Below are 24,299 nucleotides of genomic sequence, written 5' to 3'. Positions count from 1 at the left end.
TTTTTAGTCCTCAACACCCAGGGTTGTGAGCTTCCACATCCCATCGGCAGCGTCTGCATCATATGGTGGGAGATTATCTAGGGGTGAAAACAGACATGGAGAGCTTTCCAGTAGATGATCCACTGGGTTACTGGGTCATGAGAATAGACCACTGGTCAGAACGTGCCCAGGATGCAATTGAGCTGCTAATATTTATTTATTTATGCTGCATTGCCATTTGCACATATTTATACATTGTTTTTGCACATTGCCTATTTGCACGTATTTTCACATTTTCAAGAAGCACATTGTATTGAGTTTTAAGGAGCACATTGCATATATTCATCGTCGAAAGATAACTGTACATTTAATTAAGGTTGGTAAGAGCGCACCAATTGTTCACAATTTATTGTTTACATTTATCACTTATCTCTTGAGTGTGAGAGCACTTATATATTGGTTGCAGCTTTATCATTTAGGTATCTTGTTTAACCACTTACAGACCGGACCATTTTGCTGGCTTAAGACCAGACCACTTTTTGCGATTCGGCACTGCATCGCTTTAACTGACAATTGCGCGGCCGTGCGACGTGGCTCCCAAGCAAAATTGACGTCCTTTTTTTCCCACAAATAGAGATTTCTTTTGGTGGTATTTGATCACCCCTGCGGTTTTTATTTTTTGCGCTATAAACAAAAATAGAGCGACAATTTTGAAAAAAAAACGCATTATTTTTAACTTTTTGTTATAATAAATGTCCGCCAAAAATATATAAAAAAACATTTTTTTTCCCTCAGTTTAGGCCGATACGTATTCTACATATTTTTGGTAAAAAAAAAAACAACAATAACGATTATTGATTGGTTTGCGCAAAAGTTATAGCGTTTACAAAATAGGGGATAGTTTTATGGCATTTTTATTAATAATATTTTTTTTTTTTTTACTAGTAATGGCGGCGATCAGCGATTTTTATTGTGACTGCGTCATTATGGCGGATACATCGGACATTTTTGACACATTTTTGGGACCATTGTCATTTATACAGCAATTACTGCTATACAAATGCAGTGATTCCTGTGTAAATGACACTGGCAGTGAAGTGTGTCCTAGGGGTGTGTTACTAACTGTTGGGGGGACTGGGCTTTCCTTTAGTGAATGCTGATCTCTGATCCAATCACATGGAGCAGAGATCAGCATCACTTGTTGCTAGGCAGAAGGGGGAGAAGCTGTTTACAAAGGCATCTCCCAGTTCAGCCGCCCCGTGAGACGATCGCGGGTATGCCCGTGGCGATCGAGTCCGCGTGACCCGCGACCCGAATCACTGGGGTCCTGACCGGAACGCAAGCGTGTGTACGCTGTTGTTCCTGTCTGCTAGTTGCCTTGACCTCTGCCTTATCCCTTTACTATCCTTGTCGTTCCAGCCTGCTGTTTCCTTCTCCTGTAGTCTACCGTGAGCGTGAGCTGTGAGACCCTAGGGGCCGCGACCTCTAGCCAGACGGCAGCGAAGTCCATCCTCACCACTGGAGGCTCTGGTGAACACCTGCTAGCTCTTAGACTCCGCACCCTGGGGACTCTATGCTCTAGCTCCTACTGGGATCTGTGTTAGTGATCCAGTAGACCTGCTTCCTGAATCTCCCTGGGTACAATCCGCAGCAGTCAGTCCTGTTGTGCTTTTTAAGGACAGTTTCCTGCACAGTATTTATTAAGTAATTTTTAACGAAGATATTTTTAAGATACAAAATCAATCTATATGACACAGTCTATACATGTGAAACTTATTCACGGAGACAAGTGATCATACAAAATAGTTACATTTATTGGTTGACAAAAGACAAATATTTACATGAAATTAAAATATCGATTGAGTCACATGAACACCTTGACAATTAATGGAAACACCCGTAAAATGGGAGTGTCGTACTTTGGACTTAATTATCACCATTATCACTTCTCGGTAGAATCAATAACCTATTGATAATTGACAAGTAAACAGAACGTCTGTATTTAACACGTCCAACCATTACTATACTGCAGGTAAGTAAGGTGAAATAAATTAGACTTTTGTTTGTCAATAAAATTGGCATCTATGCAAAAATAAATTTATAATGAAAAACGTAATTTAGAGAAAAAAAGTCTAAAAGGCGGTTATTGATTCGGGAGAATGATTTTCAATAATAGAATATTCAAAACATCAATATTTAAGAGAACATAGAAGATATTATCAACAAAATATTTACCCATTCCAAATGGCTACTAGTCTGGATTGTTGGTTGCCAGGATTTTTAAGATGGCTGCCATGGCTTTCAACATGGATTCTCTTACAGAGGAATTACTTTGTGTGACCTCTGAGTTCCAAGGAGCAGGGATCTTTGTGAATGTAAAAATATGGATTCATGCATGGTGCATGGGTGTCAGTTTGTCTGGGGGTCTCCCAGTGCCCCCCCCCCCAGGGTGTGTCCCTGAGTTCTCCTTTTTTTTCAGGGTGGATCCCCTGAGCTCTCACCTTGGCATCTTTTTTGTTTCTTAAATATCCTCTTGAACAATAAGATCATAAAATTATAATAAGTTCTGCCCAAAAGGTAGGTGTTCCCTCCTCATTGGCAGGCAACATGTAATGGTTAACTTTCCCAGGAGTCTAATGATTTTAAGGTAATAGCACCTTCAACCACCAGGTGTCTCACATGTGTTTGGTGTTTATCTCTTTAAGTTAATATATTTTTTTATTTTTTTTTAATATGCATTCATTTTTATATATTTTCTAACGAATATATCTCTATTGTTCAGGTATCATAGTAATCAATATAATAGAAAATACGCTTAACATAATTTTGAATAATCCCCATTGTATAAAATGGTTATATATATGTACAGTGGTGTGAAAAAGTGTTTGCCCCCTTCCTCATTTCCTGTTCCTTTGCATGTTTGTCACACTTAAGTGTTTCGGAACATCAAACCAATTTAAACAATAGTCAAGGACAACACAAGTAAACACAAAATGCAATTTGTAAATGAAGGTGTTTATTATTAAAGGTGAAAAAAAATCCAAACCATCATGGCCCTGTGTGAAAAAGTGATTGCCCCCCTTGTTAAAACATACTATAACTGTGGTTGTCCACACCTGAGTTCAATTTCTCTAGCCACACCCAGGCCTGATAATTGCCACACCTGTTCACAATCAAGGCATCACTTAAATAGGAGCTGCTTGACACAGTAAGGTCCACCAGAAGATCCTTAAAAGCTACACATCATGCCGAGACCCAAAGAAATTCAGGAACAATTGAGAAAGAAAGTAATTGAGATCTATCAGTCTGGAAAGGGTTATAAAGCCATTTCCAAAGCTTTGGGAATCCAGCGAACCACAGTGAGAGCCATTATCCACAAATGGCGAAGACATGGAACAGTGGTGAACCTTCCCAGGAGTGGCCGGCCGCCCAAAATTACCCCAAGAGCACAGCGACGACTCATCCAAGAGGTCACAAAAGACCCCACAACAACGTCCAAGGAACTGCAGGCCTCACTTGCCTCAGTTAAGGTCAGCGTTCATGCCTCCACCATCAGGAAAAGACTGGGCAGAAATGGCCTGCATGGCAGAGTTCCAAGGAGAAAACCACTGCTGAGCAAAAAGAACATCAAAGCTCGTCTCAATTTCTCCACAACACATCTTGATGATCCCCAAGACTTTTGGGACAACATTCTGTGGACCGATGAGACAAAAGTGGAACTCTTTGGAAGGTGTGTGTCCAAGTATATCTGGCGTAGAAGGAACACTGCATTTCATAAAAAGAACATTATACCAACAGTAAAATATGGTGGTGGTAGTGTGATGGTCTGGGGCTGTTTTGCTGCTTCAGGACCTGGAAGACTTGCCGTGATAAAAGGAACTATGAATTCTGCTGTCTACCAAGAGATCCTGAAGGAGAATGTCCGACCATCTGTTCGTGTACTCAAGCTGAAACGAACTTGGGTTCTGCAGCAGGACAATGATCCTAAACACACCAGCAAGTCCACCACCGAATGGCTGAAGAAAAACAAAATGAAGACTTTGGAGTGGCCTAGCCAAAGTCCTGACCTGAATCCTATTGAGATGTTGTGGTATGACCTTAAAAAGGCCGTTCATGCTCGAAAACCCTCTAATGTAACTGAATTAGGACAATTCTGCAAAGATGAGTGGGCCAAAATTCCTCCAGGACGCTGTAAAAGCCTTATTGCACGTTATCGCAAACGCTTGGTTGCAGTTGTTGCTGCTAAGGGTGGCCCAACCAGTTATTAGGTTTAGGGGGCAATCACTTTTTCACACAGGGCCATGATGGTTTGGATTTTTTTTCACCTTTAATAATAAACACCTTCATTTACAAATTGCATTTTGTGTTTACGTGTGTTGTCCTTGACTATTGTTTAAATTGGTTTGATGTTCCGAAACACTTAAGTGTGACAAACATGCAAAGGAACAGGAAATGAGGAAGGGGGCAAACACTTTTTCACACCACTGTATATTGTCCAAAAAGTCTTCACTTGAGCACAACGGGGTTTTCTAGTTAAGGGTTATTTCCATGTGATCATTCCCTATGCAAGTTTGGTCTTCTCAATCTAACCAACAAAGATAAGTACACATCTTTTTGTTTGGTGACAAAAGCTACCATTGTTCCAGTCTCTTGTTTCAACACAGGGTTTGTAAAAGTTACAGATAACTAATCCCCTGCACATTTGGAAAAACAAAAAAGTGTGAGGTCATATATTTTGTTTTAAAAGTCTCCAAAAGGGTAACAGTTCAATAATATTATAGTTCATCCACTTTTTAAGGCCTACTGAAATCTCTCATCTCTGCCATTGAATATTAAATGTATTTCTTCATAAATTCACAACAGTCCTAAGGTCCACTACCTTAGCTGTGCACTTCCGACTCCTACGGAGTGCATCTGTTACCTGGTCTCAGGTGATCTGACAACCACATTATAAATGTACACATACACCACAAAAAGGGGCTGCCACATCCCAATCCCATACTTAGTTTCTGTAACCCCCATATATCTTAATTTTATATCTTTCCCTAATCAAAAGCTGTTTTTACTCCACCTCTTCTTATACTAATAATCATACACAGAGATGGAATATAACACCAGCTCAGTATAATACAATTCGAATTACCTAGCTCGGATCATAAAGAGGTAATAATTATAGGAAAATACTAATCTTATGTGCACACACCCCCCAGGGTGCAGAGTGTTCCCAAAAGGGCGCCAGGAGGGTGGAGAGGCACGGCAATAAGCGTACAAGAAATGAATCCTGATTTTATTGCTGTGCCAAATCCCAAATGTCAAGTATGTACCGAGGCTCCCCCCCCCCCCCCACTCCACGAGGCTGCATTGATTGGCAGTGGGGAAGCATTGATGGGCACAGCTGAGACTGTATTTGATGGGCACAGGTGAGGTGGAATGGATGGGCACAGCTGAGGCTGCATTTTGATGATCATCAAATTCAGTCTCAGCTCTGCTCATCCAAGCCGCCTCACCTATGCCCATCAAATTTTGATGGCCACAGGTGAGGTGGCATGGATGGGCTCAGGTGAGACTGTATTTGATGGGCACAGGTGAGGCTGCGTTTGATTGGCACTGGTGAGGCTGCATTTGATGGGCCCTGGTGGGCTGTGTTTGATGGGCAATTCATTAAAAAGGTGGGGTATACATGGGCAGGACAAAGGGGGTGGAGTCTAGCACAGCTGGTGCCATGATGGGACCCCGGGTGTCAGAGGTAAGAGAGGATTCACAAAGTCGAGGTAATCAGTGGGGTACAGAGTCTGTTACTTACGGGGGTACTGCTACATGTGCTATACAGTATGTTCCTGCATAGTCTTCAGTTGTACACCCATAGACTGTCCTAGTCTACAACTACTTGTGCTATATGTTCCTGCATGGTCTTCATCCATACACCCATAGACTTTTTTAGTCTACAACTACTTGTGCTATATGTTCCTGCATGTTCTTCATCTGTGCACCATAGACTGTCCTAGTCTACAACTACTTGTGCTATATGTTCCTGCATGGTCTTCATCTGTGCACCCATAGACTGTCCTAGTCTACAACTACTTGTATTATATGTTTCGGCATGTTCTTCATCTGTACACCCATAGACGGCCCTAGTCTACAACTACTTGTGCTATATGTTTCTGCATGTTCTTCATCTGTGCACCCATAGACTGTCCTAGTCTACAACTACTTGTGCTATATGTTTCTCCATGGTCTTCATCTGTGCACCCATAAACTGTAATTGTCTACAATTACACATGCTATATGTTCTTGCATGGTCTTCATATGTGCACCCATTGACTGTCCTAGTCTACAATTACTTGGAATTACTTATGATAAATTTTCTTACATGGTCTTCAGCTGTGCACCCATGGACTATCCTAGTCTACAACAACTTGTGCTATATGTTCCTGCATGGTCTTGAACAGTGCACTCATAGACTGTCCTAGTCTATAACTACTTGTGCTATATGTTCCAGCATTGTCTTCATCTGTGCCCCCATATTGATGATGATGATGCTGATGATGATGATGATGCACATGATGCTTACGTCAGTTGAACACCTCTGATCCCCACCACTAAAATGTAAACAAAGGGGTGAGGTCTAACAGGTATCAGGTGGCCAAATATGGACAAAACCATATTTGGTCAATAATCTCACGGGGATCCCATGATCAAGTATGGTCAAGTACTTTGGCCAATGATGTCACCCAGTAGACCCCGCCTTTTGTTTTCATTTCAGTGGTGGGTACCAGTGCTGTCATTCAGCTGAAGGAAGCTTGTGGAACTAACATGTGTTGGCTGAATTTTTTTTTGTACATTTCAAATGGGTCAGTGGGTTCCCGTGAGGTTGCCTGAGGGGACCCTCTAAGCCAGACCCGAGGGACTTTGCATGAAGTATGGGGGGAACCTCACATCCTTTTTTAAAATTTTCTTGTGAGGTCCCCATTATCACCTATAGAACACCCTCTTTTAGGATAAGGTTCTGGTACAGATGAATGGAATCTCTGGATGCTGGGAGCTGTCATTTTTCCAGCAATTTATTTATACGTTATTCTTTCTAGATGTCAGGCAGAGTAAGCCCCCCCCCCCCCACAGTTTTTCTTTTAAAGGACTATTGGACTTTTAATGCTTTACTTTAAGCAGTTGTAAAATTGCTGCTTCTGCCAGACTGATTTAAAAAAAAAAAGATTGCTCTGGTGTATGTTCCCAACCGCCCCGGCCCCCTAGTCAGTTGTTTGACAATCCCTTGCCTAGAAAATGTACAGAACCTTTTATTAGCATTCGGCTGCCATTGACTTCAGTGGGGTTTGGTTCAACACCTGAACTTTTCTCATGTGTGCTGCTGGAACCAAACCCAAGTTCATTTAGGTCATCGCTATTCCTGACACCAAGAATGGGATTATAACCTTCACAACTCCCATCATTGTTTTTGGACAATCAACATCTACCTTCCCATGATGATTGGATGGAGGTGTTGGCGCTCCCTGTGTGGAGAGAAATGTTGAGGGATGTTCCTGACACTCAGAAGTGACTTGGAGAAGCTACCAGAGGTCTTCCATATTACAGAAGAAGTTCAGATAAATGTGACGACTACTACTATCTGTACTGATAATAATGTCCCTGCAAAATTTTGCCCCATTACCCCAGTTCAAAACAACCCGGATTTTCCTCTGGGCTTAACAAGAACCTTTGTAAAGACAGAATGGCCGTACGCAGAAATGCTAGCCAAACATTTTTTCCGTAGATGCCGCTTCTTACGCCAAACCGAACTTGTGAACTTGCTTGTTTCAGTTTTTGCCCTATATCCAGCTCAAACACTTTTTAGATGATCCAGCACATAGAGAAGGCTTTACCAAGAACCCTACAGTACTGGAATCTCTATGCTCATGCTCACCCCCCCAGAAGCATGTTATCTCAGCACTCTGTGCCTCATTATTTGAGAAAACGCCAACAAGCTTACACTCGAAACATGCCTATTGGGAATCGGTGCTGGGTATAGAGATAGAGGAGGGAGGTTGGGACAGGATCAATTTGTATCTCCACAAAAGTTCCAGTACAGGAAAATGGCTATAAATTGAGAACATGCTGGTACAGAACCCCAGACCTAATACATAAATTCTCACCTACTATGCCGCAGCAATGCTGGCAATGTGGCTGGGAGCCAGGCTTTTATGTGGACCATCTCTGAACCGAGTCCCCGGGTCTGCACACATTATAAGGGGTTCCCTCCATCCCTGATCAGAGTATGTGCATTCCAGGGTCTTTGCACCTTCTGTGTCCATTATGAGGGGTTCCCATATCCTTATGCTGAGTTCCTTGGTCTGTACACCTGCTGTGCCCATTATGAGCAGCTCCCACCATCCTTGTGCTGAGTTCCCGGGTCTGTACACCTGCTGTGCCCATTATGAGGGGCCCCAACCATCCCTGTGCTGAGTTCCCGGATCTGTACACCTGCTGTGCCCATTATGAGGGGCCCCAACAATCCCTGTGCTAAGTTCTTGGGTCTGTACATCTGCTGTGCCCATTATGAGGGGTTCTCACCATCTCTGTGCTAAGTACCCAGGTCTGTACACCTGCTGTGCCCATTATGAGGGGCCCCAACCATCCCTGTGCTAAGTTCCTGGGTCTGTACATCTGCTGTGCCCATTATGAGGGGTTCTCACCATCTCTGTGCTGAGTTCCCAGGTCTGTACACCTGCTGTGCCCATTATAAGGGGTTCCCACCATCCATGTGTTGAGTTTCTGGTTCTGTACACCTGCTGGGCCCATTATGAGGGGTTCCCACAATCCCTTCATGATTTATATTTATTTCATACAAAGCTGGGTGAGAACAGAGCTGGGATTATGACTGAGCGATCTCACTGCTGGCGAATGGACCATAAAAGAAGCCAGCCAGGCTCCTCCTGTAATAAAGACCCACTTTTGGTAGGACTGACCCATTATTGAAACTCTTTATGGCTGACAACATATTGTTTTTTGTTTCTTAGTGATATGTTACTTTCCTAATCATCACGTTTCTTTCCGCTGTGGTCTGTGGTTGAAGATACAGAAAATGCCAGTATGATGAAATCTCTCTTCTTCAGAAGTCTTAATCAGAAAACATCTGACATATGAGTTCCCTTCTGCACCCAAGCTTGGTGGGTTGGGAAGAATTTACATTTTTTTTGTTCTTATTTATTTTACATTTTATTTTTTTTATTTTTAGAGTGTTCTTATCATTTTTATTTCTATTACAAGGAATGTAAACATCCCTTGTAATAGAAAAAAAGCATGACAGGACCTCTTAAATATAATATATGGGGGGTCAAAAAGACCTCACATCTCATATTTATACTAAAAGGCAATAAATAAAATTTGAAAAAAAAAGATAAATGTTGCCTGTAAGAGCTATTGGTGGAAGTGATGTTTTGACGCTGCTTCCGCCCTGCATTGGTATGGAGCTGGGTGGGGGCCATCTTCCCCTCACTCACTCGTCTCCATACCAAGCCAGGGAGGGGACACGATCACCTCCCCTGCTTCCAACGGCTCCGGTAAGCGGCTGAGGGCATGAAATATGGCGGGGGGGCCCTCTCCTGCCGCCGATAAAAGTGATCTTGCGGCAAATCTTATATCTTTTATCTTGAAGTGGACCACCCGCTGAAGAAGAAGGTTATGGTAGCTAGCTGCTGCCGTAACAACAATGCTCCTCTTCAAAGTACCAATGTATAATGACGGCGAGTGGTCTGCAAGTGGTTAAATTGTATTTTTTCCTAAATCATTGCGTTTGGAAAACCGCTGTCCAAATACAGTGTAACTTAAAAAATTGCAACAAACACCATTTTATTCCCTAAAAAAAGAGTAATGTTTGGGGGAATCTAAGTAATTTTCTAGCAAAAAATACTGATTTTTACTTTACTGGTCCTTAAAACCACCTTAAGATTGCCCACAATACTTTTACTGTGGGTGGTGGGCACCATGGGCAGGCTCGGCAATGTATAAATTTGTTGGTTCGCACATGTGCACTTGTGCAGCCCCTGGGACATGCAGTGAAGCACTCCAGTAACTACTGTGTCCACCAGATTACAGTTCCCTGTACCTGGCAGCTTTGAGCAACTGGGAGATCCCATGATCCCAATGTATACACAACTATTATGAATGGGTTTCATTCATAACAGCTGTGCTTCCTGTAGAGGTGTTGTGATTGGCCCACAGCTATCACATGGTACCTGGGCCAATCCCAGCACCCTGTATCATGTGATTAGCTGTAGCCAATCACAGCATTTCAACAGGTGTTGTGATTGGCCCACAGCCATCACATGGTACCTCAGCCAATCACAGCACCCTGTACCATGTGATTATCTGTAGCCAATCGCAGAATCTCAACATAAAGCAAGCTGGCATTAATGGAAAACCCATTCATGAGAGTTCAAATGATTACTGTTACAGTGATTATCAAAATAAAAATAAAAAATCATGATCACTCCCCCAGAGTAGTACAACGTCACTATGGGGACATTGAACTACTCTAATGGAAGTATATATATATATATATATATATATATATATATATATATATATATATATATATGTGTGTTAAAAAAAATTATATATATACATTTTTTTGCATACAGTCGCCAGTTAGTATCTCTGATCACTGCCACACCCGTCATATGATGACGCTGAACTGCACTGGTGACAGTATGTAAAAAAAAAAATGAAAAAAAAAAACATATTTTACTTGAGGGGGGTGTGGCGTCCGATCTCCAAGATGGACGTGTGATCAGAGAGCTCAGCTCAACCGCCGGAGAGAACCGACCACCCACACACCCATCGGTGACTTTCGACGGAGCAGCCTCACTCGTTAGTTAGCGCTGACACCGAATCCTCCGCCGGTCATGCCAAAAAATAAAAAACATCCGCAAACTCCGCAGAAACTCCCAAACTTCTTTGGAACTGGCGGACCTCCTCTCGGCGCCAGAGCACGAGAGGATAGCTCCGCTCACCAGGCTGCGACCTTCGAGCAGGCCCCTTCGGATCAAATACATCCCAGAGCTGCCTCTTTTAGCGACACCTCCTCGGGGACTTCTAGCCCATCCACAAGGAGCCCGGTTAAGCAGAAGCTGAGGATCTCCTCACCGGAAGGCCGCGACATGGAGGTAAGTGGGTCCCCTGCTATAGGCCTCGCTCCACAGTCACACAATGCTGACCCCATTGCGGCCTATCCCACCTCAGACCGGCCCGTATCTGATACAGTATTGAAGGAGATGCTGTTATCCCTCAAAGCCTCCATACAAGCAGATATCTCTGCTGAACTCACTAACTGCCATAGGGAAGTTTTAGCTCTGGGCAACAGAGTGGATCAAGTTGAAAATACAATGGGGGAATACACCACTTCCTTTAATACCTTAGTGGAAGCCTACAAATCGCATGGAGAAGAAATAGCCTGGTTGAAAAACAAGGTAGCTGACCTCGAGGACCGTTCCAGAAGGTCTAAAATAAAAATCAGAGGTATCTCCGAGGCCATACCTTCCACCCAATTGTTACAGTATGTTTTTTACATTGTTCTCCACCATTATACCTACGTTATCCCCTCAAGACTTAACCATTGACAGGATTCACGGGATCCCCAAGCCTCCATTCTTACCTGATAGCTCTCCTAGAGATGTGCTACTAAAGATGCACTACTACCATGTCAAAGAACAAATCCTGGCAGCGTCGAGCAAATCTGAAAATAAACATCCACAATATGCAGAATTAATTCTCCTTCCTGACCTGTCACGGCATACCTTCCAACAACGTCGCAACTTAGCCACCATAACGAAGGCCTTGAGAAACCACAATGTCCCCCACAAATGGCGGCACATTGTCCATTTCCCATGAAGGGGCTACCCATATAATCTCTACCTTGGCGGAGGGGATCGCACTCTTGCGCCAATGGGGCATAATACCCCCGCAAGGCCTACTTGAACCACAAGTCACACAACTTGGCTCCACTCCTGATGAGTAGCAAGTGGTCTCCCGCAAATGGGCTACCAAAAAAGTCAACGATGGTACCACATAAACCATATTATAGTATATCCGGTTCTCTCCTCGGACACAAGGGCTGAACGTTTCCTTGCATCCCTTGTTATTTCCCCTGGATCATCCTACCTATGCAGTTACATCTGCATATGAATCGTTTTCAAGATTCTTTTCCTAATGTTTTCTTTATTTTTGTTTACCGTTACATTTTCAGTTTCTTTCCACTTAGCACCAGTTCTGCATACCTTCACCAGATGCCTCCTAGCTTAAAGCATCCAAAGATATGTTGGAAATACATCCTGAACCTGCCTTGCTCCAACCATTCCTCGGAGGACACAGTGAGTACGATCCTTCACAACGTACCATACTCATGTTAAATGACCATCACATGTGTGTCCATTAACGCCAGAGGTCTCAACCACCCTGCCAAGAGACACTCTCTGTGGTCAGAAGCCCAAAAAGCTGAAAGCTGATATCCTGTGCGTGCAGGAAACTCATTTCCAACTCAACAACTACCCTCCTTGTACACACAGAAACTACTCACATGTATTTCTGGCACCTAACCCGGAAAAGAAAAAAGGTGGAGCTTTCCTGGCAATTCGTGATACCGTCTCTTTTAGCCTCCGCAACTCCTGGTCAGCCGACAATGGTCGTTATATCATTGTCCAAGGTGACATTAATTCTAAACCCTACACCATTGTATCAGTATATGCCCCTAATACCCACCAGGTCAGATTCTTTAGCAGACTACTCCGCAAAGTGAAATCCGTCCAATATGGGAACCTTATTGTGGGTGGGGACTTCAACCTCATTGTTGACCCCAAATTGGACACCTCTACCACCGCCCAAAATGGCAAAACTTATCTGAACAGAATCCTCCACGCTACGGACTTGTACGATGTGTGGAGATGCACTCACGGTAGCGAAAGAACTTATACCTTTTTTTCTCACAGACATAGTTCTTATTCAAGAATCAACATGTTTTTAACTGATAAGTGTACTTTGCAGAATGTCTCCTCCACATGCATCTATGACATTATGTGGTCAGACCACGCTGTTATTTCATTATCCATCCATGAGAAGGGTGTCTCCCCCTCTCCACCTATCTGGCGCAGTAATGTTAGATTATTACAGGACCCTTGCACTACGAAACTGATATCTCAACACATACAAGACTACTTCAAGAATAATGGAAACTCTGTAGAGAGCCATTTTACACTATGGAATGCCCATAAGGCATTTGTAAGAGGAATACTAATTCAACTGGGAGCTAGAGGCAGAAAGCGATACACAGGGACCCTAGACTCTATCACGCCCGACATCCATAAATTAGAATCACTGAACATGGCGTTGCCCTCCAAATCTGTAACTGATCAGCTCTCTGCACTTAGAGAGAAGCTGAGGGAGCACCTCACCCAAAAGTATGACATGTACTTTCGTTGTCTACAGCTGACCTCTTACTCCAACGCGAATAGAGCAGGTAAATATCTCACCAACAGGATTAGGACAATACGCTCCAAAACCAAAATCTCACACTTAATTCACCCCATATCCCACCACAAAATTCTTAACCCTCAAGATATTGCTAACCAATTCGCTCAATACTACGGTGAGCTGTACAATCTCAATACTGATCCGCATACTGCACAGCCCACCCTACCTAACATACAACACTTCTTAAAAGACTTGAACCTCCCACTGCTATCAGATGTACAGTTAGCCTCCATGAACTCCCCATTTACTACCCCTGAAATAGAATCTATTATTGCTACACTCCCAAATGGAAAATCCCCTGGCCCCAACGGGTTCTCCAACGAATATTTCAAAACATTCCCCAACGTTCTCTCCCCATACTTACAAAAGGTCTTTACACAAACAGAGGAGTGTGCGTCATTTCCCCAAGAGATGCTGAAAGCATACGTAACCACCATCCCCAAACCAGAAAAAGACCCCACCACCCCAAGTAACTTTAGACCTATTTCTCTACTAAATACTGACATTAAAATTTACGCCAAACTATTAGCCAAATGTCTAGAGGAATTCATACCGTCCTTAATCAAAAGCGACCAGATGGGTTTCATACGGGGGAGACAAACTTCTGATGCAACGAGACGTATTATTAATATTGTTCATTACGCTATGCTTTCTAAGACGCCTTCTCTGCTACACTCCATAGACGCAGAGAAGGCGTTTGATAGTGTAGACTGGTGTTATATGAAAGAGGTGCTCTGTAAGTTTGGTTTTCGTGGTACTATATTCAATGCGATGTTGGCCTTGTACTCCTGTCCTTCTGCTCAAGTGTTGACCCGCCAATATGCTATCCAATACTTTCTATATCTCGAATGGTACCCGCCAGGGGTGCTCACTATCCCCTACTATTTTCAACCTCATGATAGAACCCCTGGCGGAGACCATCCGATCAAGAGTTGACATCTCTGGCTTCAAAATAGGTTCTCGCAACCATGTTGTTAATCTTTGCGGATGACATCATTCTGATGCTAACAAACCCATCCCGATCTCTACCGTTAATCCATGAAATTTTGTTAAATTTTGGAGATATCTCCTATTACAAAGTCAACTTTACTAAATCACTGATATTAGACTTGGGCATAGACAGGCGTACAAGAGACCAACTTCAACAAGACCTCCCGTACAAATGGCAGGAGGATGGTATACCATACCTAGGTATTACAATAACTAACTCCATTCACACAATGGTCGCCTCAAACTTTAGACCCTTGCTTGCCAAAATTGAAGAAACCCTTAAACACATAGCTAAGACTGAACTCGCGTGGATGGGCAAATTGGCTGCGTGTAAGATGCTGGTGCTTCCTCATATACTGTACATGTTTAGGACTATCCCAATCCACATTCCAAACCTTTTTCTTAAAGCTATCTCCGCGCTTTTGTGGAGTTTCTTGTGGAAAGGGAAGAAGGCACAATGCTCCCCCCGTAACCTAATTCCACACAGGCGCGCAGGAGGGCAAGGCTTATAGACATCTACGACTACATGTGGTCCACTAGATTGGATCAACTCCGACAGTGGTTTTGAACCACCAATACTCCTCTATGGGTTGAGCTGGAACAAGCCATGACGCCAGTTCTTGATCTAGTCGCACTACTCATGGGAGACATTTGGAAGTCTTGGGATTTGCGTCAGATCTCCCCCACAATACAAACCTCTTTGCTAGCATGGAGGTTCCTCCTAAATCAAGACCACCGCATCCTCCGCACTATCAATTATCAATTTCCCCTAAGTTTACTAGAAGCCCGAATCCCGATGCTGTCTCTTAAACCTAGATATGAGTGTACATAACATCCAAAACGTATACGTTGACGACAAAGCCCTCTCTGGTGATCAGATAATAGACAAATTTGGTCTCCCTAGCCATCTTTTCTTCACATGTATCCGAGTTGCACATTTTCTGGTAAAAAATCCTCTCCCTACAATTAACCACTTGACCACTGGGCACTTAAACACCCTTAATAACCAGACCAATTTTCAGCTTTCGGTGCTCTCACATTTTGAATGACAATTACTCAGTCATGCAACACTGGACCTATATGAAATGTTTGTCCTTTTTTTCACACAAATAGAGCTTTCTTTTGGTGGTATTTAATCACCGCTCTTTTTTTATTTTTTGTGCTATAAAAGAAAAAATACCGAAAATTCTGTAAAAAAAAATATTTTTCTTTGTTTCTGTTATAAAATTTAGCAGATTAGTAATTTTTCATTTGGTGGATATTATTTGGTCTTTGTGAAAGTTATAGAGTCCACAAGCTATGGTGTCAATATCTGAAAATTCATCACACCTGAAGTACTGACGGCCTATTTCAATTCTTGAGACCCTAACATGCCAGAAAAGTACAAATACCCCCAAATGACCCCTTTTTGGAAAGAAGACATTCCAAGGTATTTAGTAAGAGGCATGATGAGTTTTTTGAAGTTGTCATTTTTTCCCACAATTCTTTTCAAAATCAAGATTTTTTTAACTTTTTTTTTTTTTTTAACAAAATTGTCATATTATCAGTTTATTTCTCAGGCCGCGTACACACGCGGGGACTGTTCGCTCAACTTTGTCCGCTGAACAGTGTTTCGGCGGACAGTTCGCTCGTGTGTGGGCTTTCAGCGGACAGTTTCAGCGGACAGTCTGACGAACAAAGTTTTTCGGAAATTCCGAAAAACTGTCCGCTGAAACTTGGTTTGAGCGGACAGTCCGCCCGTGTGTAGGCTTGTTCGTCAAACTAAGTCTCGCGCATGCTCAGAAAGAATTTACACGCCGAAGGTTGCATTGCAGTGTATAGGACGTCGTTTTCTAGTCCCGTCGTACGTGCCATTCACGTCATCGTGCACGGTTTCAGCGGACTGTTCGTTCGTCGTGTGTGGGCAAGTCCGTCCATGCTAATTTTGAGAGGACTGTCCGCAGAAACAGTTTGAAGAACAAAGTCGAGCGAACAGTCCCCGCGTGTGTACGCGGCCTCACACACAGCATATGCATACCACAAATTACACCCCAAAACACATTCTGCTATTACTCCCGAGTATGGCGATACCACATGTATGAGACTTTTACACAGCGTGGCCACATACAGAGGCCCAACATGCAGGGCACACCATCAGGCGTTCTGGAGCACCCAGGACAATTCTGACATTTCTCTCCTACGTGTAAAAATCATCATTTATTTGCTAGAAAATTACATAGAATCCCAAAATATTATATATGTTTTTTTTTTAGCAAACACCCTGAAGAATAAAATGGTGGTCGTTGCAACTTTTTATCTGGCACGGTATTTGCGCAGCAATTTTTTTAATGCTTTTTTTGGGGAAAAAAAACAGTTTTGTGCTTAAAAAAAAAAACACAGTAAAGTTAGCCAAATTTTTGCATGTGAAAGATGAAGTTACACCGAGTAAATAGATACCTACCATGTCACTCTTAAAAATTGCACACGCTCGTGGAATGGCGCCAAACGTCGCTACTTAAAAATCCCCATAGGCGACGCTTTAATTATTTTTTTACTGGTTATATGTTTTGAGTTACAGAGGAGGTCTAGGGCTAGAATTATTGCTCTCACTCTAACGTTCGCAGTGATACCTCACATGTGTGGTTTGAACACCGTTTTCATATGTGGGCGGGACTTACGTATGCGTTCGCTTCTGCATGCAAGCACATGGGGACAGGGGCGCTTTAAATTTATTTATTTTTTTTATTTTTTTTTTCATTTTACTTTACTTTATTTTAGTTTGAAATTTTTTTCCCCAAAAATAAATTTTTTGATCACTTTTATTCCTATTACAAGGAATGTAAACATCCCTTGTAATAGGAATATGGCATGACAGGTCCTCTTCACAGTGAGATATGGGGTCAATAAGACCCTACATCTCACCTCTAGGCTGGAAAGCCTGAAATAAAAAAATTAAAAAAGATTCTGGCTTTGATCGTATTGGCGAGTCGGTAGAAGCACCGGAGGGCGGCGGGAGGGGGTAATGTCTATGGCTGGGTATTGCAGGGCATCTCCGAGTATGGCTGGGTATCTCCAAGTATGGCAATTTCTGGCAGGGTATTGCAGAGTATTGGCTGGAATTTTAGTGCAGAGTATTGGAGGGTAGTGCAGAGTATTAGCTGGTATTGCAGAGTATTAGCTGGTGTTGCAGAGTATTGGCGGGTGTTGCAGAGTATTTACAGAGTAATTGCAGAGTATTTGCAGAGTATTTGCAGAGTAATTGCAGAGTAATTGCAGAGTATTTGCAGAGTAATTGCAGAGTAATTGCAGAGTATTTGCAGAGTATTTGCTGGTACTGCAGAGTATTGCAGGGTATTTCAGAGTAATTTCAGGGAATTGAGGGGTTAAATTTCGGTGAGCAGCGATGTGGGCACTACAGATGCAGCCCACAGCGCTGCTGACACTGATCTCTTTCCCCTCCGCTGTACCGATCGGTACAGAGAGGGGGAGGGAGGAACCGGCGTCATAACATGATGCCGGTTTGTTTACAAGTGATCACTCCGTCATTTGATGGAGCGATCACGTGGTAAACGACCGCGATGAGTGGCTGTTTACCGTGATCCATGATGCGCCGGGTCCTATGGGCCCGGCGGTCACTGATGCTCTCGAGTGCGCGCCCCAGGGGGAACGCGAGAGCGGAAGTCTGGGAGGACGTTATATGACGGTCTCCCAGAGTTAAACAACCGCCCTGTAGCCGTCATTCGGCTATGGGCCGGTTGTTAAGTGGTTAAACTACCACCCACTGCATGACACTTCCTTACCTGCGAGCCCTCGACGATCAAAGGCATATCGATCTTTTATGCTCTTCTGCAGGATAAGAAGTCCTTCACGGAGACTAAACAGATCAATTCTTGGGAAGCTGACTTAGGAAATACATTTCCAGATGATCAATGGACGTCAGCTTGTTGCGACATCCAAAAAGCCTCACGCTCTATCAGTTACTGGGCAATGACTATTAGAATTATCAATAGATGGCAATACACCCCTTGTAGATTGTCGAAAGTCTTTGCACACACCTCAAAACTATGCTGGAGGAACTGCGGGCAATCAGGCCACTTACTCCATATGTTTTGGGAATGCCCCAACCTAATAAGTTTTTGGAACCAAGTATTCCAACTCATAACATCCCTCACGGATATCAATACTCTTCCTAACCCAGCTTTAGCGATCTTACACATAGGTATTGAAAAATTTCCTTACAATATGAGGGTGGTAGTTTCCAACATTCTCCTGGCGGCCAGATCCTTGGTTTTGCAACATTGGAAAACTGCCCTGACCATAAACATCACAGACCTGACCAAAGTAGTCCACCAGCACTACACCCTAGAGCGAGCATTAGCTGTTAATACTTTAAAATGCAAGCAATTTGATGCAATCTGGAGTATCTGGAGTGCTAAATACCGGAGGTTTTAAGTTCTGTTGACAACTCGTTCTCTGTTTTATTTTTAGACTATTTTAAGACTTGATTTGTGCAGCAGTGTGTGCTAATGTAACCGTTTCTGTAGTTACATCTTGCCTTTGTTTTTTTTTCTTTCTTCCCAATTTGTTTTATTCCATGCCCTTTCTTTTTTCTGTAACATGAAAACTTCAATAAAATACAATGATTTAGAAAAAAAAAAAAACATATTTTACTTAATTTCTTTATTTTCCAAAAAATTGTCCCCAAAAAATTACAACTTCAAAAAACTCCCCATGACTCTTACCTAATACCTTTGGCTGTCTATTTTCCAAAAAGGGGTCATTTGGGGGGTATCTACACTCTCCTGACAATTTAAGGCCTCAAAAAAAAGAGATGGGGACATGACTAAGCTCTTTGGATGGAGTGAAATGCGTTGGGGGCATGGCCTGGTTGGACCCCAGAGCTGAGGCTGTTATACACCTTCTTATGGGGTTTTTCAAAGATGTGCGACTTCCGGGACTTTTCCCTTTTCCATTAAATGTCCAGTGTAGTTACACTCTCTCCTTGTTCTCGGTGACCATTTACCCCTCCTCTCTCCACTCCATCATCCATCATGATGATCAGTGTCTGCTCTGCTCCTCACCCTGAGAAGATTCTCTCACCCCTCCCTCACGTGACTGGTATAGGTGATGGTCCACACTTAACTGCTTGCTACCAAATTACATACCTGTACGTTATGGGCTTCAAGTGGTTGTATCGGAGTGATGGTATTCAACTTCAGATATCGCCCCAGTACCATTCTTTAGAGGTCGATGGTCAGATCTCTAATAATAACAACCGATGAGGTTTCACCCCGGTACCATTATTTAGAGGCCGATGGTCAGCTCTCTAGTAATAACAACCAATGAGGTTTCACCCCGGTACCATTCTTTAGAGGCCGATGGTCAGATCTCTAGTAATAACAACCGATGAGGTATCACCCCGGTACCATTCTTTAGAGGTCGATGGTCAGATCTCTAGTAATAACAACCGATGAGGTATCACCCCGGTACCATTCTTTAGAGGTCGATGGTCAGATCTCTAGTAATAACAACCGATGAGGTATCACCCCGGTACCATTCTTTAGAGGCCGATGGTCAGATCTCTAGTAAAAACAACCGATGAGGTATCACCCCGGTACCATTCTTTAGAGGCCGATGGTCAGATCTCTAGTAATAACAACCGATGAGGTTTCACCCCGGTACCATTCTTTAGAGGCCGATGGTCAGATCTCTAGTAATAACAACCGATGAGGTATCACCCCAGTACCATTATTTAGAGGCCGATGGTCAGATCTCTAGTAATAATAACCAATTAGGTATCACCCCGGTACCATTCTTTAGAGGCCGATGGTCAGATCTCTAGTAATAACAACCGATGGGGTATCACCCCAGTACCATTATTTAGAGGCCGATGGTCAGATCTCTAGTAATAACAACTGATGAGGTATCACCCCGGTACCATTCTTTAGAGGCCGATGGTCAGATCTCTAGTAATAACAACCGATGAGGTATCACCCCGGTACCATTCTTTAGAGGCCGATGGTCAGATCTCTAGTAATAACAACCGATGAGGTATCACCCCAGTACCATTATTTAGAGGCCGATGGTCAGATCTCTAGTAAAATTGAAAGTGTTGTCTATGGAACTTTTTAGGTACCATAGTTTGTTGCTATTCCACGAGTGTGCTCAATTTTAAAGCATGACATGTTAGGTATCTATTTACTCTGTATAAGATCATCTTTCACATTATACAAAAAAATCAGGCTAACATTTACTTTTTTTTTTAATTAACTGAAGTGTATTTTTTCCAAATAAATTGTGTTTGAAAGATCGATGCACAAATATGACGTGACATAAAGTGTTGCAACGACTGCCCTTTTTATTCTCTATTGTCTCTGCTAAAAATCTATACATACTGTTTGGGGGTTCCAAGTAATTTTCTAGCAAAAAATACTGATTTTAACCTATAAGCAATAAGTGTCTAAAATAGGCCTGGTCTAATTATTTTCCAGGTCAAATGTTAGAACTAATATCCTCCAGACCTTTTATTAGCTTAGTTGCCCTTCTTTGTAGTCGCTCCATTTCCAGTACATCCTTCCTGAGGACTGGTGACCATAACTGGACAGCATACTCCAGGTGCGGCCAGACCAGAGTCTTGTAGAGCGGGAGAATAATCGTTTTATAAGAGTTGATGCCTTTTTGAATGCCAATATTCTGTTTGCTTTGTTAGCATCAGCTTGGCATTGCATGCCATTGCTGAGCCTATCATCTACTAGGACCCCCAGGTCCTTCTCCATCCTAGATTCCCCCAGAGGTTCTCCCCCCAGCCTATAGATTGCATTCATATTTTTTGCCACCCAAATGCCTTACTTTACATTTTTCTACATTGAACCTCTTTTGCCATGTAGTTGCCCACCCCATTTATTTGTTCAGATCTTTTTGTAAGGTTTCCACATCCTGCGGAGAAGTCATTGCCCTGCTTAGCTTAGTATTGTCCACAAATACAGAGATTGAACTGTTTCCCCCATCCTCCAGAGTAGTAGATTAGTAGTGCAAACAAATGTATTATAAACCAATTATAGTCCATAAATCACTGTGATTCAATAACAACAAGTTTATGAGCGGGCACACGTTTCTACAGAATAATACAGAAATACATACATTTCCTGTTTATTGTGAAAAACTGAAATGCAGTATGTGGCAACAACTTATTTTAGGAAGTTCCCAAATATAAAATCAACAGGGATCGAAGAGGCAGACTGAGCAGCACACAGAATCGGGTTTGTCTGCAGAGGGAATCAGGTAGGTTGTAGATGTGATCATTGATTAATAGTGAGGGGGGAGGGGGATAGGAAAGGGGTCACTTTGACATAGTTGGCCAGAAAAGGGATTAATTGGATGCATTTGGCTAGTAAGGGATCACTTTGATGTAGTTGACCAGAAAGGGCTCACTTTAACACAGTTGACCAGGAAGGCATAACTTTGATGCAGTTGACCAGAGAGCGATCACTTTCATTCATTTGGCCAGGTAGGGATCACTTTGACGCTTTTGACCAGAGAGGAATCCCATTGATGCAGTTTCCAGCAAGGGATCACTTTGACTCAGTTGATCAGAGAGGGATCACTTTGATTCAGAAGACCATAAGGTATCACTTTGATGCAGTTGACCATAGAAGGATTCCTTTGACACAGTTGGCCAGAGAGGGCTTCATTTGATTTAGTTGGCCAGAGAGGGATCTATTTCATTCAGTTGACCAGAGAGGAATCATTATGACACTGTTGGCCAGAGAGGAGTCACGTTGATACATTTGACCAGAAAGGGCACACTTTGATGCAGTTGACCAGAACGGAATACATTTGACACAGTTGACCAGAAAGGGCCCACTTTGATGCAGTTGACAAGAGATGGATCACTTTAACACAGTTGACTAGAGAGGGATTCATTTGATTCATTTGACCAGAAAGGGATAACTTTGATTCAGTTGACCATAAAGGAATAAATTCCACGCAGCTGGCCAGAAAGGGATCACTTTGATGCCGTTGGCCAGAGAGGGATCACTTTGATGCAGCTGACCACAGAGGCATCACTTTGATTCAGTTGACACGAGAGAGGGGGCATTTTGACATAGTTGGCCAGCAAAGGGTTTACTTTGACGCAGTTGGCCAGAGAGGGATCACTTTGAAGCCGTTGGCCAGAGAGGGATCACTTTAACGCAGTTGGCCAGAGAGGGATCACTTTGATGCAACTGACCACAGAGGCATCACCTTGATTCAGTTGACAAGAGAGAGGGGGCATTTTGACATAGTTGGCCAGCAAAGGGTTTACTTTGATGCAGTTGACCAGTGAGGGATTACTTTCATTCAGTTGACCAGGAAGGGCTCACTTTGACATAGTTGACCAGAAAGGAATAACTTTGATGCAGTTGACCAGTGAGGGATCACTTTGATGCGGTTGGCCAAAGAGGGATCACTTTGATTCAGTTGGCCAGAGAGGGATCACTTTGAAGCAGTTGGCCAGAGAGGGATAATTTTGATTCAGTTGGCTAGAAAGGGATAACTTTATTCAGTTGGCCAGGGAAGGATAACTTTATTCAGTTGACCAGAGAAAGATCACTTTGATGCAGTTGGCCAGAGAGTTGCACAGTGTTTGAGCAACATGTCCATGTTGACATGCTAGTTGCTGGACCTCTGTTTTCTCATCTAGAGTTTTTCTGTGCTTTAAGTAATTCCCACCATCTTCTAGTTTTCTCCCAATGTGTCCCATCCTTCTTCCAGCCTTAAGTTCCCTGTGTGTCCTAGCCACCTTCCAGCCCTGTTCTCCCAGTGTTTCCCAGCCTGCTTCCAGCTTTGTGTTTCCAATGTGTCCCAACCTGCTTCCAGCCTTGAGTTCCCTGTGTGCCACAGTCTGCTTCTAGTCTTGTGTTCTTCGGTTTAATATATTTTATTGAGAAGAATGGCATTGTAGAAAGAAAAAAAAGGAAATAACAATACTTATTAACCGTGACCTGAATATACAGTGGCCATCCGAATTTTGTATTACCACATGCCCTCTTGTGCTTCGGCAACTGAGAAACAAGAGACTGCACAAATGAAACAGGCTGAAATATTTGCTATCAATGCCAATTTTTACATAATAAAAAAAAGGAGAGAAATAAGAGACAAAAATAAAATAAATAAATAGATGAATGAAGTAAAATTAGGAAAAATTATAGCCTCCTAACAATCACAAGATGACAGCTGAGGTGATTCCAGAAACTTCACCCATGGTGCCCAGACTTCCCTTAAACTTAAGTCGTTATTATTTGCTGTGGATATTAGCTCTTCCATCTGCATTATGTGGTTCATCTCTACTATCCATTCCAATATTGTTGGTGTTATTGGAGATTTCCAATGTCTTGGAATTAAAGCTCTTGCCGCCATCAAAAAAAAAAGAAAATATTCCCTTTATAATTGATTTAATTGATCCCGGGATCAGAGAAAGGAGCGCTACCTCCAGAGAATCCTGCCACGTTTAGCCGGTGACCACATGACTTTGTTTAAATATAGCCGACCAAAATGGTTTTATATTCGGGCAAGACCACCACAAGTGCAATAATGTGCCCCTCGATTCACAACATCTCCAACATAGGTCAGACATAGCTGGATTCATTTTGTTTAACAGGACCGGGCAACTATACCGTCTTGTCTAAATCCTATAGTTGCCTTCCTGTGAATAAGATTATAAAGTTATTTTAACCACTTGCCTACTGGGCACTTAAACCCCCTTCCTGTCCAGACCAATATTCACTGCTAAGTTTTTTATTTTTTTGGCAAAAAAAAAAAAACGAAAAAAATACTTTTTGAAAAACAGTTTC

At 42.7% G+C, this 24,299-nt stretch overlaps 1 protein-coding gene across 1 annotated transcript in view; it reads left to right on the top strand.

Moving 5' to 3' along the window:
- Positions 1 to 11,132: 11,132 nt before the first annotated feature.
- The window catches only part of LOC143962527 (C-type lectin domain family 10 member A-like), a 63,687-nt gene continuing 50,520 nt past the window's right edge, over positions 11,133 to 24,299 (top strand). Inside the window, exons 1-2 of the mRNA XM_077471800.1 lie at positions 11,133 to 11,138; positions 21,663 to 21,747. Coding sequence (XP_077327926.1) covers positions 11,133 to 11,138; positions 21,663 to 21,747 — 91 coding nt within the window. The remainder of the gene's footprint in view (positions 11,139 to 21,662; positions 21,748 to 24,299) is intronic.

This window comes from Lithobates pipiens, unplaced genomic scaffold (genome assembly GCF_037356315.1).
Source record: "Lithobates pipiens isolate NorthernLeopardFrog02 unplaced genomic scaffold, aLitPip1_a1.2 Scaffold_8, whole genome shotgun sequence".
Lineage (NCBI taxonomy): Eukaryota > Metazoa > Chordata > Amphibia > Anura > Ranidae > Lithobates > Lithobates pipiens.
Note: the sequence above shows the minus strand (reverse complement) of the source record. Positions and strands in the feature narration are given on the sequence as shown.